The sequence below is a fragment of the Dromaius novaehollandiae genome, chromosome Z, assembly GCF_036370855.1.
Source record: "Dromaius novaehollandiae isolate bDroNov1 chromosome Z, bDroNov1.hap1, whole genome shotgun sequence".
Classification (NCBI taxonomy): Eukaryota; Metazoa; Chordata; class Aves; order Casuariiformes; family Dromaiidae; genus Dromaius; species Dromaius novaehollandiae.
Window position 1 is genome coordinate 14,762,273 of NC_088132.1, and position 18,421 is coordinate 14,780,693.

Sequence of the window (18,421 nt, forward strand, 5' to 3'; positions counted from 1 at the left end):
TCCCAGTGCAAGGCTGCATTATTGCAACTACTAGTAAAACCTGCTGTAGTGTTAGTTTCCCACTCTTCAAACACAACAGGAAAATAAAAGAATTGACTAGATGGAAATGGAAAAGGTGGAAACGAGTAAAGAACAAAATGGGAAAAAAAATAACCTCTTCTCTTTATATTGTTTTTCTTTTCTGTGAAATGTTATCACTGAGCTGCAAAAGAGGAAACAAATCTACAGATTTGATTTCACTGTAGAGAGCTGATGAAGACCCCACAACAAAGGCTGTCATTTAAACTATCGCCTTGAGAAGAATTTCACCCTGTAACAGGACACTGGTTTCTATGAAGAGTGACTTCTTGGGACTGTGCTAACTGCAGGTTGAAATCATCAGCACAGTCCAGATGCTCCTTTTCCCCCATAGTTCAGAATGTCCCTGAAATGGCAACAGACGAATGAGATGTCAGAATCTCTTTTGTTCCCTTACTTGCTGTCCTAAAAATCTGTCAGCTTTAAATATGCAGGGAGTAATATCTGCCATCTGTACAGAGTGGGGAAAATAATGCCTTTGTGAAGAAATCCACATGGTTCTTTGAAGATACTTTTCTGTAACTATTTTCTTTACTTTGAAGTAGTATTCCTCTGCTAGTGCCATTTTTTGTGCATTTGTTTTCCATTAGCATAACAGGCAGAAGCTCGACCTCTTCCACCTGTTCCTCTTGCCTGTTTGGACACTTGCTTGGCATGCAAGATGAAACCCATGAGAAACCCGTTCACTGAAGCAACCAGTAACTCCTTCAGTATCTTGCTACCGCTTTCTGCTTGTATCCCTGACTCAAGCACAAGGTCAACGTTCCTCAGTGGGTTTTTAGTTTATTTGGTTTTCTTTTTGTTTTGCCCATCATGTTCTTCTCAATACCTTCACCATAAATCTTATTCTGCCATCAGAGGTAGGCTCATATTTTTCCAGTGAGGTCAATGAGGACTTCACAATCGATAAAGACACACACAACTGAATTGCACTTAATTTCTGTGTTGCTGCATGAAGTGCTGTCTGTGCTCAGATGTAGCTAGCTTTAAACTGGAGAATTCAGGTGCTTCTGACAGGTCAGATGCAGCAGAGGTCTTGGCCAAGGCTTTATTGCCCCAAGAATCTGCCTAGCTTTAGAGGTCTGTGTTTGTCCATGGGTGGTTATAAGTCTGTGAGCTAACTAATCATTGTATCACTTCATACACTGCGCAAGCAAATTTTTAAACAGTAAAAATGATTTTGTAATGGAAAATTGAAGTATTTTGTGACTGCTATGTCAAAGAAAAGCGTTTGGGTATACATTTTTTTTTTTTCAGGTCTTATGTTTGCGTCGATTTTTTTGACTGAAACAGTTGGACAAGTATGACACTTAACTGTAAATTATTTTGATCGATGTAACACAAGAGCAGCTGTCCTGAATCAAACTAAACCTCCAGTGTCCTCTCTCTGACAGAAATAAAAGAAAATGGGTGGTGTGAGGAAGAGCATTAAAACAGGACAAGCATATAAAGCTTACCACAGTACCTCTTCATCCTCAGACTGTTTCTGGTTCAGGGGCTTCCTGAACCACATGTACTTTCGGTGCCTCGAGGGATTCCTTTTCTCTGACTGTGTCTAGTCTCCCTGAGCAGCCCGATGATCTTCTAGCACCCGTGGCATCCTGAGGCAAGGAGTACCTACCTACCAATGTACCTGCCTTTGAACCGCCCCCTCCTAGTTTCATTCAATGCCGTTTTGCTCTCACACTGGAAGATAGTTAGCTAGAGATCCCTCCTCACTGTCTCCACGCCAGTCATGATTTTACAGATCTCTGTTTTGTCCTCCCCTCACCTGTCTCTTTTCTAAGTGGAAGGGGTCTTTGCTTATCAGTTATCAAACACATTTGTTTTCTAGCAACGAAAAAGTGGTCTCAGCCGGGTTTAGTGCTGAGCGGCAGTTACTTCCTTTCAGAAACCACGGCTTTCAGAAAAGGAAATAAATTTGTTGTTTGCATATTCCACTTCTGCCACCCATATATGAATGCTCGTTTATAAATCTCATTTTTCATTAAGCAAATTTCAACATATAAGTGTGCAAACTTGCCCTTTGATGTGTGGGTTTGGGTGTTTATTTTTCCCATTATTTGGGTCTGTGAGTAAAAAAAAATTAAGTACTGTAACTTTCCCATTTTCCTTAGTATTTTTGGTGGAAAGAGAGGTGTAAAGTTTTAATCTGATTTTCCCATCAACATCCTAAATATTCAGAACATACTAGATGTATGCTTCTCTTCCATTCTGAGAAGCTAACTTTCCCATGATGAGTATTTGTATTCTTATTTTAACTTACTATATTCACAGTAAAATTGGCCTCAGTGTCTATTTTCTCCAGCTCCTTTCAACCCAGTTTTTATCATCTCTTCAGCTCCTGGGGGGGAAAAAAAATTTGGTGTCCACAGAATAGCTTCAGAGGACTGGATGTGCTTGAGTATTTAACATCTCAACCCACAGTTTTCACTACCCTCTCCAAAAGGCACAGGTGCTGTGCAAATCCAGTTCATCTTGTCCAGCAGGGATTCATGCGGCTGCCTCCCTGAGCTGCAGTTCATACCTAACTGTTTCTCCCTTGCCTTGCAAGTTTCACTTTGTTTCTCAGGTGAAGTTTTTGGCAAAAGTCACCTGAAGCTGCTGCTGTAAAACCTGATGAAACTGAAAGCCGCAAGCTTGCGTAATTTTAATGGAAAGCCTTTGCACAAGCCCCATTTACCTTGACAGGGTGAAATGTTGCTTCGGTGGTGATGAGGCACAGATAACTGCTGATCAGCACCTGTTGCAGCTTGACTTTCACAGAAAGGCACAGCCGCAGCTTGGCTTCAAATCATGCCTGTGCCTGGGGAGCTCCTGTTGGGTGCTTAAATGTGCTTCCCTGCAATCACTGCTTGCCAGAGGTGCTGCACGTATCTGAGTATCTTCCTAGCTCCCGTCTTCCCTCTAGCAATTTCCCTTATGGTTTAATCTCTGTGCACCCTTGTTTAGAGGGAGAAAGCGGGAGGATGTTTTAGGGGGTTGTTTATTGGAGGCTATTAAAGTTAACTGTTGGCTGAAGCAATGGTGAAGTCTTCCCTGCTTTGTAAAAATAGGGCATTAGTTCAAATAAAACTGTCTGGAGTAAACCTGTTTGCTTAAAATGAGCCCTTTATTTTTTGGCACTATGAACCGTAGTAAATTAGTAACTTAGGCATACTTCAGAAAAAAGATAAAAGCAGATGAACAGAATAATGAGGAACATTTACATGTTTTCATGTGGAAAAGTACTTTAACAAATGTTCGGCTTTAAGCATGTGTTTTACATCCTGGGGTTTTCAGTAAATCCTGAATTGGGAACATACTTAGGTGGGGGCTAATTTCCTATACTCACTGTGTAAAATCCTTGATCTGTTGATTTCAGTGGGATTTTTGTCAATGAATCCAGTCTTTTAACACATTTTCAGAACACCTATATAAACCATGAACACGTGTAATAACAGCTTTTGGTAACTGTAAGAAAGCAAAATTGAATTTGATCTAATGACCTGAAGGTGAAAAGTTCTGATAGCTAATTACAAATCCTGTGATTCATGCAATCTTCAAAAGAAAAAATTACTTTTACCATCATACTCCTCATCCATAGCTGTGGTCCAAAATGAAAGAAGGTAAAGGAGTGCAGTCAAGCTGACTGAAAGCCAGTGAAATGGAAACATGAGCAATATTCCAATTTAACTCCACAGAAGACCACTAGTTAGTAAGTAGTTCAAGCATTTTGGTGTCTGTTGTATTGTTGCCTACAGGGAAAATACTTTAAGTGCTTTCCCTTTCTTATAAAGAAAAGAAGTTTCCATTTATGTTTTATAAGGCTGTCTTGTCACATCCATTATAAGGCATGACACAACCAGCCAGAGAATGCACTGTGGCGATTTCTGTTGTGTTTTTGCAAGTGGGTTTTTGTAGGGGGTTGCAAACAAATCTGTCTATCTATCTATATATAAATACACACACACATATGTATGTAGGTCAGGTAACTATCAAAGTGTAGGTGCCTTATGCTGTCCTATGGAGCATCAGACATGGGGTGTTAATGCCCACATAAATCAAATCCAAACAATCTGTCAGTCTGGACAGCTTGACACAAACAGGAGAGAATTTTCCTTAACCTGAAAATGTTGGACCATTAATGGGAGCAGCACTTCTAAACTACTTTATTCTTGTTCAAAACTGACCAGCTACTTGAGGAAACAGCAGAGAACAGGATCTAAGCTCTTTGCTCTCTAAAGATACGCTGGTAATATTTCAGAGTCAAAAACTGGCAAGAGAGAGCCTTGAAGAATGTTATTTTTTTCTAACTCCTGAACCATCCAATATCCTGTTCCATTCAAAAATGCAAAGAGAGAAAGGAGACTGGAGGAGTGGTGGGAGGAAAGGAAGGAGGAATGTTCCACAGGCTATCAATTTTATGTAAGGAGTAGTTTTTAGAGATGCACACATAAATTTTGTATGCCTATATCTGTATGAACACGCAAATTATCTTCTGCATGCACAGAGCAGTGAGATGTCAAGTTTTCAGCCGAATGAAGGCACCATTTGTGACATTTTAGTTATCCAAAAAGCCAATTTTCCTGTCCATAAGCTACTTGCAGCATATTTTTGATCAGATGTAATATACTTAGAAATGTCAGACAACTCTGTATCGATCAAATATACACATACAACCTCCATGTAAGTGTATGCAGTGTATTACAGAACTGCTCGGCATATGCATCATTTGACTATTTTGCCTTTTCCGTGTTCAGTAATCCTCTTACCACTCATTGTAGTGTTTCATCCTTCAATGAGACTGGTCCAGACAGTTATCTGACTTTTTGCTCTGTTCTGTTTTGAGCAAATCTGTCATAAAAAAAAATCTTCTTTGTAAATAATATAGCATTTTCTCTCAAAATTCCCTAGTTTGAGGTATAATATAAATAAAATTAATTTTGGCATAAGCAGCATCTTATCTTTTGCCCCTTGAGGACTAGACATGAAGGTTTGAAATCCCTGTAAATGGGCATATTCCCAGAACCTCAATATGACACTGGAAATATGAAACTGGAACAGAAAAATGACTTTGGGACTTAAGAAATCCCCAGATGTCTTCAAGCCCAACCTCACAGGTACTGAAATATTTAAATAACACAAAAATGCTTTCTTAGGGGATAAAAAAAAGTTTTTCTAGTAAAAACTGGGGATGCTGTGATTATTTGCCTTCCTGTGTTCACTACTCAGTATTTCTCTCTTGGCTGGAAAATCTAAAGCAGGAAAATATTTCCTGCAGAGGTAACCTGATCTAGCTCTCAGATTCATACAGGCTGGTGATGGTTGAGGAGAAATGCACCCCACAAAGTAGAGAAGAGTTAAGAAAGGCAAATAATTGGTCCTTTGTAATAGGAAGGAATTGAGGAGGATAAAAACAGGCAATCCTCCTCTGCAGATACCTCAAAGAGTCTGCTGCCTGGTGAAATAAGCTATCTGGACCCAAAAAAGTACCTCAGTGAATATGACCTTGAAAAGCATCAGATGTGGAAATAACCATGCTGTCCTTCAAACCGCTTCCAAGTGGAGCTGAATGCTTGTTTTGGGGAGCCAAAATGTATTAGCTGCTAGTATATATTGCTGGTCTGAGTCCTGCACAAAGCTAGCTAGCAGGTTATCCATCGCATTTACACCAGATGAAACCCCGTGCAATCTGACTGAAAAATGTTCTCCCTGTCGATCCTGAGAGAATCCTTATCTTCAGCTTAGATGGGGAAAAAATGCAGTCTGTGGTCAGGCTCTGCCTCTCTGTTATGTAACCCACTGGCTTTTAATCATGTTGTGATCATACAATTGCACCAAGCAATCAATGTTTTTGGCCTGGTGTTTAAAATGCAAAAGCATATCTTTGTCCCTTTAACTTCTCTCCTCGCTATTATGCCTGTTTTTCCCCTCCTCTGGGACTGTGTACTCCGTTGCTGCTCCTACTGCCGCGAGTGAGTGGGGAGCATTTCTCCTGCTCACTGAACAACCAGCTAGTCCTTATCTGACATGTTCCAAGGACGCAGCTGTTTGCGTACCAGCAGACAGAGGAGCAGGTGAAATGGGACTGGTGACATCTGTACAGATGTGTTTGACTGCTTAAATTCTCTTAAGAATCTGCTACCCTTAAAGACTCCATTTCTCTGATGCGATCTCTCTCTCTCTCTCTTTAAAATTATTTTTCCAAGGAGAAAAGGAAAAGGCAGACAGAAATAGAAGGCAAGAGACAACAGCTTGAGGACCAGATACTTCAGCTGCAGCATTTCAAGGTAAGGGACTGATGCCAGAAACGATGGATTGACTAAATCTGTTCATTATTAGACATGCAGATCACACGACTGAAAGCTGGGGAGAATCCACTCCGACATGAAGCAGCTTTCACTGCCGGAGCCTATCTCCCCCAGCTAATCGTGTCCTGCCTGCTTTTCATTCTGTGTGCTTCCCCTGCACAGGACCATGTCGTAGAAATGGCTTAGTAGCATCAAGTCGGCAGGGCGTAAGCAGAGGCAGCTCAGCAGCACTGTTATTGTTAAACACTGTTATTTATTATACATAACGATAAGACACCAATCGCTGCAGATTGGGTGTGCACTGCATGGCTTCAGTGAGCACTTTCTGCCTGCAGAGCTGCTTTAGATTTTGCTAGTGCCTGTCATTAGGTTTTGTGTCTCTGTATGTTGCAGAGGGGATGTGAGAGTGTGTGTGTGTGTGTGTGTGTGTGTGTGTGTGTGTGTAGAGCTTTAATTGTAAGATGAAGTTATTAGGCATACATGGCATCATAAAATGGGCACATGCACACATGCAGGGAGGGTGTTGATCCATGTGTGTGTGTCTATATATAGAGGCACTTTGATTTTTAAAAGGGTGAGGAGCAGCCCCAGTCCCTGTTGGACTCCATTACAGCTGCAGATACTCAGCACCTTTTGAAAACCATCCTGGTTATTTCTATCTTTTTATCCTTCCTGTCAATAGTGGAGTTTGTCTTTACAGTGTTGATAGCAAAGGGATGAACAAAAATATACATGTGATTTTTTTAGTAACCACTGTGCATTTGTGGGTCATAATCTCATCATTAGTTTAATGGGGGTGCCTAAAGGAATTCAATGATCTGAATCTCTGAGTATGATGGTGAGGACAGGACAGTTTGTCCTTGCAGCAGGTAAGCCGGGTTGTTTTTTAAAATACCATTTTTAGGTTGTTTGTGCAATAGTACCTGTGTGTGTACAATGTACCTGCATGGGAAGGTGGTGTGCAGAATATCTCTGCCCACACATACACTCAAAGACCAGACTTCAAGTTATGCTGCAGAAAGGACCCTCTTCCTGCCTCCTCAAATATCTGCCATAATGTTCTGTAAACTATACCTCATTTTCTGGTAAACATAATGCAGTTAAACCCAAGTAGTTGATTGCAGCCCACACAGATGCTCCATCAGCTTCACCACAAATCTGTGGTATCACACTTTGCTTTCAGTGTTTTCAGTCAATAATATGATTGCATTTCTGTGGGGCAACAGGAATTGCCATTTCATTAAGGCTGCCATTAGCTACAGGCAATGGAGAATTTCTTCTGAATACCACAGGCTGATGAAGCAGGGCAGTAAGATGCTTTTGCAGTGCCTTCATGATGCTTTTTTTTTTTTTTTTCTTTTTCTGCAAAGTGGGATACTTCCTTTATCATGTTAACTGTTTCAAAGCTAACTGTATTATGCTTTTTCATTAAGTTCTTTAAGCAGAGCCTTTTGAGAAGCCAGTTCTAGCAATTTTTTTAATTCATTTAATTTCTTTTGAAAGAAATATAAATTACTAAAAAAAAAATAAAATAATAAAGAATAAAGAAATATAAAGAAATGTAATTTACTAAATTGAATTTTATCCTCATCCTCAGGGAAAAGTGAAGCCCCTAAAGGCAGTGTTCTTGGGTCAGTCCTCGACTGGTGTAAAATAGCGTTGACTTCAGCAGTGCTACACTGATTAATTGCCACTAGCTGAGATTCTGCCTCACTGCACAGATTCTTTCAATGACACACATGAAAATGAAGTATTTCTCTTTATTATCTAGCTCACAGACTGGAGCAAGAGCAGGCACCTTACAGCAAGTCAAGGGACACTCAGGGCACAGAAAATTAAAATGGCAGCTTTCTCCCTACGAGCCCAGCCAGACTTTGGGTCTGTAACCTTGGGTGTGACAAAATGCATTAGGATGTAGGAAGAGCTCCTCTACCTCCCCATTCAACAGCATCACTGGTCACCAGGGGAAAAACGGTGTGCTGCTTTTGCTGGAGCAGTCGCAGCTGTGACACCGGTGACAGATGCGCCAGGAGCTGCCTGTGTAGGACTCTCATGTGCCACCAAACAGCAGGCGATGCATGGCCACATCTCTGTCTGCTGGGACGCCTGGCACGGGGTGCGGCAGGTGTATATCGGAGATTGCACCGTTCATCCCAATTGCTGCCAGGCCCTTCCTAAACAGAGAGAGACCAGCTACTCCGCACATTAAAAAAAAAAAGAAGAAGAAGAGTTATTGGCCAAAAGCATGTCCCTTTCTCTGCAGAGACAGACAAAGCAAGCTGCCTTTTGGGTTCATGCTTTGTTCCACATGCTGGTTGCTTATTTGAAACTGTGGGATGCTGACCAAAACGCTATGTGGTCTGCCAAGCTGCTCTGTTCATTTTAAAAGCTGTGTATCCCCCTCCCCTCTCCCTAAGACTCTCCTTCACTGCACGTGGACTTCTCCGATACTGTGAAAGCCAGTGGCTCTAAACCTGCCATGAATATGGCCTCCAGACCTAGCTCAAAAAGCCCATGATAAGTAAGTCCATCTTCCACTGGAACGCCTAAGTAGAACATGGTTCATTTCCTGAATTGCGGAGATTTCAACCAATTCTGTACAAGGTCAAAAAAAAAAAAAAAAAGGTCAAAAAATCCAAGCCTGTTTAGAAAGCCTGTGTGTTTACTTAAAGCACTGTGTAATTGTTAACGTCAGTGTGGAGAATAAGGACTTTCTATCAGAGTTCATTAAAATTAACTGTGGAGACATCTTTGAATATAATATCTGGGTTAATCTTATGTCTGCAGTATCTGGGTTGATCTTACAAGTCTAACAGCTAAATTCAGCCAAAGGTGTTTAATCCACAGTTTTGGGGGCTGGTTCATATTTATGAGATGCCAGAATAATTTTCTTTTAAAAATACGCTGTGTAAAATAGCATGTTTGGTTACCCAGTGAAGGTTCTGAAAACTACAGGGGTTTTGTTAATTTCAGACAATTATATTCACATAGGAAAAATAACTACTAGAAATAATTCACTGCAAATATTTATGCTGGATTACCTGCAGTTCTCAAACTGCTGATGTCAAGTAGTCCCTGGCAAAATATCCTACTCTACAAGCAGTTAATTCATTTATCCTCTGTTACATATCTGGCTGAAAATAAGGGACCTACTATTGTTGCCCTGTCATTTTAGAGTATTTTATGAATACTATGCCTAGCAAGTCAATTAGTGAATGTCAGCTTTGCATGTGGGTGAAGCGTTTTGCAACCCATTTTGCAAATACCCCTGGGAATTAGGCTAAGGGCTTTATGGCTGAGGACACCAGTATTGAAACATAGCTCGACTACTAATTTTTTGTGGGAGTTTCCAAACTGGCAGACTTTAAAGGTAAAAGGTCTAGGATAGCACAGAGTGACTCTAAATGCTAGCACCTAAAGCCTTATAGCTCTTTCCCTGAAAGCAGGAATTTTGACAGACCCAGAGTATGTACATGTGATTTTACAGCAGGATGTTTATTAATCAATGTACAAGGAGATGCATCACTGAAACCGCCCTTGGTGATGGCAAAGGTATAAAAGTCATTTGAACCCTCCCTTTTTGAGGCTGAAAATGCTGTTTCACTTTGAAAAGATGCAATTTACAAGATCTTCCCTTTCCTCCCACATACTTAGTCTTTAATACTAAAATACTACTTATCTCCCACATACTTAGTCTTTAATACTAAAATACTACTTATTCTCATAATATAACTCAGGATGTGTTTTTGTTTTGTTTTGCTTTGCTTTGCTTTGTATTAATAGACAGACTTTTAACTTTATGCTTCAACAGTTCATTGGACATGCAAGTGTGCAAGCAGGGCTGGCTAGGTCCTTAGCAACTGGAGGTGTTTCCAGCCTCTTGCACTATAGTTAGGAATCAGAAAAGTGGGTAAAATTTACCTTATGCCAACACACCAGCTAAAGTATCTATCAACATGATGTAGTTCCTTGAGGAAGAGGGTAATTGTTTTGGTAGGTTAGTATAACCTGCAAGCAACTACTGCTTTTAAGAATTTGTTCCGCTAGACAAAAGTAGGGTGAAAAAATCTAAGGCAGAAGTGTTTCTTCCCAGATCTATCTGCATCTGTAGTTAGTTGAACAGAATATCTATTATTGTTTACTATAACTCTTGTTATAGTGATGGCTGGTAATAAACAGCACAAAACTCCTAATTCAATGAAAGATGACTTCTCTGCAGTTAAGCTGTTGCAATAAATCCATTTACTGTAGGCATTTTATTTCTGCAGAGATATAAATATCAGGGACCTGCTACTGTTAATGCCTGTTTCTTAAAGACTACAGTACATGAACACTTAATCTATAACATTGTGCCGTTACTTTGAAGGAAAGGAAAGCATTTTTATGCTGTAGGGATTCTGTTAGGACATGGTTTTAGCTGAAATTTTTTTATATAAAAATGAATTTTAATTTGATTATTCCACAGTTATATTGCTATCCTCAGTTTATTCTAGTGTCAAAGTAATTGCTGTCAGAGAATATAAATGAGTATAAATGCACAACAGTATGGAAATATGGATATAACTTTAGTAAATGAAGGAATCTTGTTGTTCCCTTATGGTGAATTCCTTTATGATTTTCAAGTAAATTAACCCATACACTGAATCTTAGCTCAGTTAAGCTCACAAAAAACTGCCAATATTCGATGGCACAATGAACAATCTCCATTCTCTATGGGGTCAGTGCAATAGTTTCCAGACCCCAATCTTATTGATAATCAAGCACTCTTTCTGGTGCATGATATCCATTATGATAGTCCCTGGCTGTGTCACCATTTTTAATGTGCTGGAACCCATTACACCTCTGCAAGACTGAAAATTCCTGTCATCTCCATCCTCCATTTTCCAACTGTAGTTCTGCAGCTCACAAAGATTAAGAGCTAATTCAGAGAAGAATTTAGGCACTATAAATGTCTAGTGTCACTGAGTGCACCCCAGAACCTGGGTCAGACTCCTGTGCGCAAGCAGCAGAAAAGGCCAGTGCACAGAAATAAGCAAGCCATGGAAACACTGGAGGCGGGGAGCACCTTCAATCCTGGGCATCTCTGCCTGCTAAAAACCCCAGTGATGCACCTTTCTCACTCAGGACCGACACCCAAGAAGCTTTCCTTTTTTTCAGAAATGGGGCAGAGCTCAATCCTTTAAAATTGAAAGCAGAAAGGGAAACAACAGGACCCATTTTCTGAGAGTTTCTACAGTAGCATTTCTGGAGTGTGGGGGGCCTCTGCTCAGGCCTTTCTGTGCATAAGCATCTTTGGGCATCATTTCCCTGGAGAGCACACCTCCCACTGCATTCTCAGCTGAGAAGAGAAAAGCTCTCTGCCTCTCTGTTAATCTGTTTTATGACTCAGAAAAGAACTCAAAAAAAAAAAAAAAGACAGAAAGACAGAAAGTGAGAGCAAGAGTGAATATGACTGTGTAAACCAAGAAGTTAGGGCACTTACTACTTTGACTTGTTCACAAGATATGAAACCTCAGGATTTCTTTGCCAGGAAAAAATGTTTGGAAAAGAGGAATTTCAAAAATCCTTTTATGATTTCTTTCCAAATGATCAGAAGGTGAAGTATTTATCCCCAGATAAAATACGTTAGCCATAATGGGATAGCATTTTCTAGACTCACTATAGCCATTGACTGCCACTAATAGATGAAAGTTTTAGCCCCTCAACTTGCATTTCTTATCAGCTTGCATGTTATTGTCTACACAGCTGAACATACTATCATTATTTTGGTATAATCCCTCTGTGAGAACACTTTTATTTAGCAAAGATGCATCATTGTGTGAGGTGTATTTCAGAAGTGGGGGAACAGTTATTCTAGGATGACAATGTAAACATTCATGTACACGCAGGACTTCCTGAAACCCAACAAAATTGACAGTTGTATTTCCACCAGTAACAGCTTCCTTAGAGCAGGTCATTGTCTGCCACTGCAGCAGTTTTCATTTTAGCCAGATTGTGTCAAAGTAGCTCGAGGATGTTTACAGATCTCCAAAACCTCTTCAATGCAAGCTCCTCCTAATGGCCTGATACTTGCCTTAGGAGGAATCCACATGGCCCAAATTTAGCTTTTCAAAATGATGAACGTAAGTACTCATAAGACTAGGAAAAAAAAGGAGTTCCTGAACAAGAACTTTGTTTTTTGTGCCTTTTGACTGATATGTGCATGTGGGAAAGGGAGATAAATATAAGTCTATGAAATCTTGAAAGTATAGAGGAGACTAATCTTTCAATGGATAAAAAGCATCTGTTGCAGAACAGTAATGGTGATAATTCATAAAGCTATTTGTTTGGGAGGGTTGTTTACCTATTTTTTAAATTTCATATTGTGAACTATTCCAAAACTAGTTAGGTTCTTTTTTGCTCTTAAAACCATGCCTCACTTTCTTTGAAAACATGGAATGAGTACTCAAAGGAAAAATGAAAGCATATCTAAATTTCCATCTCCAGGAGGTAAAAGCATGATCAAAATCCTTTCATGTGTGTATATGTAAAAGAGGCCACTATTCAATTTTCCATGCAACCACTCTGAGTCAAGCAGCCAGACACTTCCACTAGCTTGAAGCTATTTCTCAGTCCAGCTCCAAAATTCCCTGGGAAACAGAGATGTTCTCACAGAATCATAAAATAATTTATGTCCAACAGGACCCTGGAGGCCACCTCATGTCCCGCCTGCACAGACCAGGGCCAGCAGGAGCAGGTTGCATGAGGCCCTCATTGCTTTTTCCCTCTTGCTGAGGATGGAGCTCCCATGGCTTCTCCAGGCAACCTGCTCCGGAGCTGGGCCACGATCCTGGGGATTCAACATGCCCCCTTGGCCAAGTCTCATCATCCCCTTCCGCACCCTGCGTCCTATGTCCTGCTGGTGCAGGAGCCCAGCCCCGTCACCCCTCTCCTCACCCTCGTGGCCACTGCCGGCAGTTGTTCATTGTTAATTCTCCATTCCGTGCTTAATCTCTCAACAAGCAAAACACCAAATAGTTGCATAGAGCCATCATTATCATCCTGCCATGAAGAGGTCTGAGGCCTAAAATAGACTTCCCAAAGAGAGATACTGAAAGATAACCCCCAGCTCTCCAATGTTATTGTTTTCAACTGCTGTTTTATGCAGAGCTTTCTGATAGCCTGGACACATTAAAAAATACATATAGAAAAGAACCTATACTTGATTTATCTTTCATCTGATTGTCATTTTCATCTCCATGCTGTCTCAGACCTTTACATAAATATTAAAAACCCTTCCTTTGTATCAGGGCCATACCTATGATCCTCATACGTGTAACTAACCTATATATGCCAGCAGTCTGTGGCTGATGGATGGTCTGAGCAAGAGAGACACCAGCTTCACTTCTTTTATCAGAGAGTCTTGACAATGTCTCTTGCTGTGGTGGCTTTCCCGTTCAGTAGTTTCAGCTGAAGAAGCTCAGGTTTTATATCTTCTTGTCTTTGTGTGGAAACAGCTGTCCGCTTGGTTTACGTAGTTAAATAAAATATGTGACCTGAACAATTTAAAAGCAATGCACACAAATATTTACACTGGTGGTCATGCTAATGGATGGGAAGTTTACACAGAGAACATAAAACAATTAACTGTTTTTTCCAAAAGTGTTCCTAATTAGGCTACTGTCTGTACAGCTGCAATTTCTGTTCCTGAGAGTTTTTAAACAGACAGAATATGAGATCTTCATGATAGAACTACAGTTATCAACATATACACCCCTCAGGTAGCATACTACAGATTTGCCTTCCCCTTGTATCTGCAAAGAAGCTACACATAAATGACCAAACGTGTTTGCAATAGCTTACATTACACCTGGCACTGTCTTTGATTCACTTACTTGAGCAAAAAAGTATCATGCTGAAATTTAGTCCATTCCAAGTGAACACAAATCGTTCCAGCTATCTAACCCTTTTTTCATCCATTTTTGCAGTCACATTTGTCTGTTTAAAATAATTCTGTCTTCTCTATTGCTGTGCAGAACACTTGCTTTGAAAAAGAGAAATGACTGAATAAATAGGGGAGTTGAAGGGCTGTCAAATGAACCAGCTATGACAAACAAACAAAGGGAAAAGATAATCTCTGTAATCTCTTTCAGTTGTAATTCTAGGTGGTGTTTATAATAATAATGGTGATCATTTATTTTTTTTTATTTACTCATCCCCCAGCACCCTCCTGCTGCTCCTTGCACATCTTTTCTCCAGATTGCTGTGCCTCCTGCTGAGACAGTCGCTAAGAATAAGGCCACACACATCACACCAAAGTGACATACTGCATGTCACGCTGTCATGCTGTGCATTAACTGCAGATATATGCAGCCTTCCTTGTTTGTCCCTCTCTCACAATCCTCATTCCTGTGGCTTTTTGGCATTTCAGCAAATCTTTTTTACCTCGGAGGCTCAAGGGAAGGAGGCAGATGTGCTTCTTTATAGGGAAGAGGCAGGACACTACTGCCTTTAGTCTTTGAGGAGAAGTGCAGAAACAGCTAAGGTGGTGAGTCCTGTCTTGACAGCACCAGGAAATTTTTGAGCAGCTCTAAAACAAGAACAGAGGACTGGTTATCCTCTGAAGCGTAAATGAGCTTGGGGGTCAGTTGCAACAAGGGCTTTATGAAGAGAAGAAACTGACGCAGTGGCCTTGACCTGTGTGGCTGAGAAGGAAGTTTTGAACAGTGTAAACCATAACTACCTGATGCCTGGTTACCGAAGATTATCAATTACAATGGACAGATCTTAAAATGCTTGAAAACATTTAGTTAATGTGTTTCAAGTGTTCTACTTAATGAATACCTATTAAGTGACTTCTGGAAACCATTTATAACTCCTGCTCTGAATTAAAAAATATTTGCTTTCCAAAAGTATTTTTTAAGAAGTCAGTTCCTTAAAATATTTCAAATAATGGTTTTGTTTATTAAAATCTTGAAATTCTACAGTAGAATACATAATCTGCTTTATAAACATGCTAATTGGTCTTGGGCTGGCTAAGCTCCACCAGCAATTTTTTTTTTTTTTTTGAACTGTACCTATGCTAGCTATGACATTGTGATTAAAGTCAAGACTGCAATCCACCTGACAGGTTTTTCAGCATGATTTAATTCTCTAATCTAGGCAGTGCTTGAGTCATATTTGTGTATTGTACAGACATGCTCTTCAGGCCAAAACAAGTGTGTTAGATTGGAAACCCAACAGAAAGTTTTGATGCAGAACAAGTTATTGTGTCCCAGATCACATAGGGAATTTCTCCTGTGTTTGCACTTCTTCTTCCTCATGACAAGCAGCTTCTCTAGCACTGAAACCCTACAGGTGACCACTGAGCCTCAGTCTGGGCAAACAGTCGTATTGTTTACTTCACCTTCCAGGAAACGAAAAACTAAAACATCCCTCAGGACTGTATTTTGAAAAGCTGCTTATATGTAGATGGACCTGCCTGTCATATTATTTTATGCATACAGCCCCTCTCAGCATTTGTAGATTTTTTCAGGAATCTGTCTCTGAAATACTGGTTTGCACTATAGCCACACAAACAGTCATTTTTCTCCTTTCTAGGTGGAAAGGCAAGGCCTGCTGGCAGAGGGACAAATCTTCTTGTAATCTCAGTGCAAGCCTCAGGAACCTCTCTGCTAATACTGGCACTGTGCACCAGTATGCCAGACCCAGACCTGCTGGGTAAACTGCACTAGCTGGGTCAGGGCCAGCTGGACAGCAGTAGAAACTGTGTAAAAATATGGCATGCAAGAAATACGGTATGTAGAGCAGCCACAGGAGCAGAGTAGAGAGGAAAAGGGGGGAATCCCAGAAGAGTTTTAGCTGTGTCCATTCTTGCATTTGTGTTACTTGACAACTTCACTTTATCAATCTGCGCAGATGCCTGGGAGTGCATATAGGCAGAACAGACTCTGCTGCTCCAGAGCAGGTTTCCCTGTTTCAGCTGATTAGCTGGCTGACAAAGCTGCAATCCCTGTCTGTGTCAGAGAATCCAGGTAGCTGCTGAACAGCAAAGCTCTGTTCATTACTGTCTCAAGAGCTCCAGAGCTGGCTGGAAAGTTTGGACTTTCTATGCTGAGGGAACTTCCTGAAATGCAAAGAGCAAATCTGAAATGCACCCAGTTACACCAGTGTCCCAATGGAGAGTGTTCACATGTGTCACCCTCACAGTCCTGTATAAAGCAAGAGCTTTATTGCACTGTCTTTTTAGTAAGCTGTGGACTGGTTACACAAAGATTTGAAGATACAAGGAACCATCCCCTGTATCCATGTTTTGTCTGGCAGGAAATACTGAATGCATATAGGGAAAAAATCACATTCAGCACTGAACTGTTAAATGCCCACTAATCTTCATGTCTGATAAAACATTCCCTGTAGGCAAGGATCGAAGTTAAATCACCTTTGATATAAAACCGCTGATTTCAGTAGAGTTGCACCAGCAACAATTTTAGCCCATTTTGCACAGCACAGAAGACCATTAAAGCCCTGTATAGTTCCACGCCCAGTAGCGTTTCACAAGAGCAAGAACATTTTACTGGAGGAGGTTGTCTTTGGTCACCTTTTGACCTTTGTCTCTCCTCCAAATTATCAGCATCCTTGAAAATGTACTCAGCAGCCAGAGTCAGACTCAACTTTAGCAAGCGCTGCTCTTGAGGAGAAATGGTTCTGATTGCTCCTGTAACCACTTGCAAATACAAAAAACAAACCCCGGAAAAAACTACCGTAAAAGGTAGCAGCTCAGCACTGGCTTTTATGTTATCATAAAGAGGCAAATGGCAAAATATAAGCTTCAAGTTAAGACACTGCCCTCATGTGGGACTAGAAATGTGTTATTCTTTATGAACAACGTTTATGGAATGAGGTCCTAAATCAGCAAGACTGATGGAGAGAATTAATCACTTTTTGTAAATGTGGAATCCAGTGGTGATTTTTAGGATCTCCTTTGAGGGCATAGCATGAAAATGCTGCTAAAAAATCTGCTAATCATAATAAAATATCCTTGAGTACTTAAACATTTGATACAACATTAGAACTAAATGCAACATTGAAAGTTGGGCTTTTTTATATATAGCTATAACTCTACTGTGTGCATTTGAGAAGCTATGCATTATTACCTCGCTAGCACAAAATGTAAGCAACTTAAAGCCCTCAGGCTTTACTATCCTGAAGTATGAGACCGGAATAAATAGCATATAAGGGAGCTATGCACCACATTTATGGCAGTCACTGCGCCTACTGCATTCAGACATTTGGTATGACTTCTTTCTGCCCTCTCCAACATCTGTTCACTCACTTCTGTCCTCACTATGATCTGTTCAAAGAATCATGACCTGTTTTTTCTTCTTTGCATTGTGAAGAACAGTCAGCCTATTTTCCTAAGCTCGAACTCAAAGATTTCTGAAATCTTGCATGTGTGCAGAGAAACCATCTCACCTGAGAACAGTGGTGACCCAGAGCATTGCAAGCCCCTTTTCACTTAAGTCACAGAAAGCCTCTTTAATGACATGATCTAATTTCTGCTGAAGGACTTAGTGCTGAAGAAGTAGTGCTCTCACACTAAATGAAGAAATAGTTATACTAAACTGCACATAGTGTGGCTGTAGTTATAACGGTAAAGAGATGCCTTCTAAAAGCAGAGAAAATTCCATTTCCACTATTGGAATGAAGTACACAAATACTTGTATTCATACACTAGTATATTTGGCCACTGTAATCATACATAATTATCAGTCTAATCCTACAGAACAATGTGCATAAAGAAGCTTGAAGATGGAATAAATAGAGAGTTATGGCCTATAGAAGATAATACAGGAGGAGCAGTGCTGAAATGCTAGCCTGTGACCATTTAATTATAGACTGTTAAATAAAGCACAACAGGGGCTAAGTAGGGGTAATTCACAGAACTATTTTTGGGCCCCATCTTAGTGTAAGTATACTCTATCTGGCAGACTTGAGAAACATCTCATATTTTTCTGGGTTGCGATTTTGCAAGATTTTTTCAAAAAGCCTAACTCAAATTACATCACTTTGGA

General features: G+C 40.3%; 1 protein-coding gene across 5 annotated transcripts in view; it reads left to right on the top strand.

Moving 5' to 3' along the window:
- Positions 1-18,421, top strand: part of PALM2AKAP2 (PALM2 and AKAP2 fusion) — a 277,274-nt gene that overhangs the window by 41,303 nt on the left and 217,550 nt on the right. For all 5 annotated transcript variants that reach the window (XM_064501617.1, XM_026103095.2, XM_064501619.1 and 2 more), the window contains exon 2: positions 6,270-6,350. In XM_064501617.1, coding sequence (XP_064357687.1) covers positions 6,270-6,350 — 81 coding nt within the window. The remainder of the gene's footprint in view (positions 1-6,269; positions 6,351-18,421) is intronic.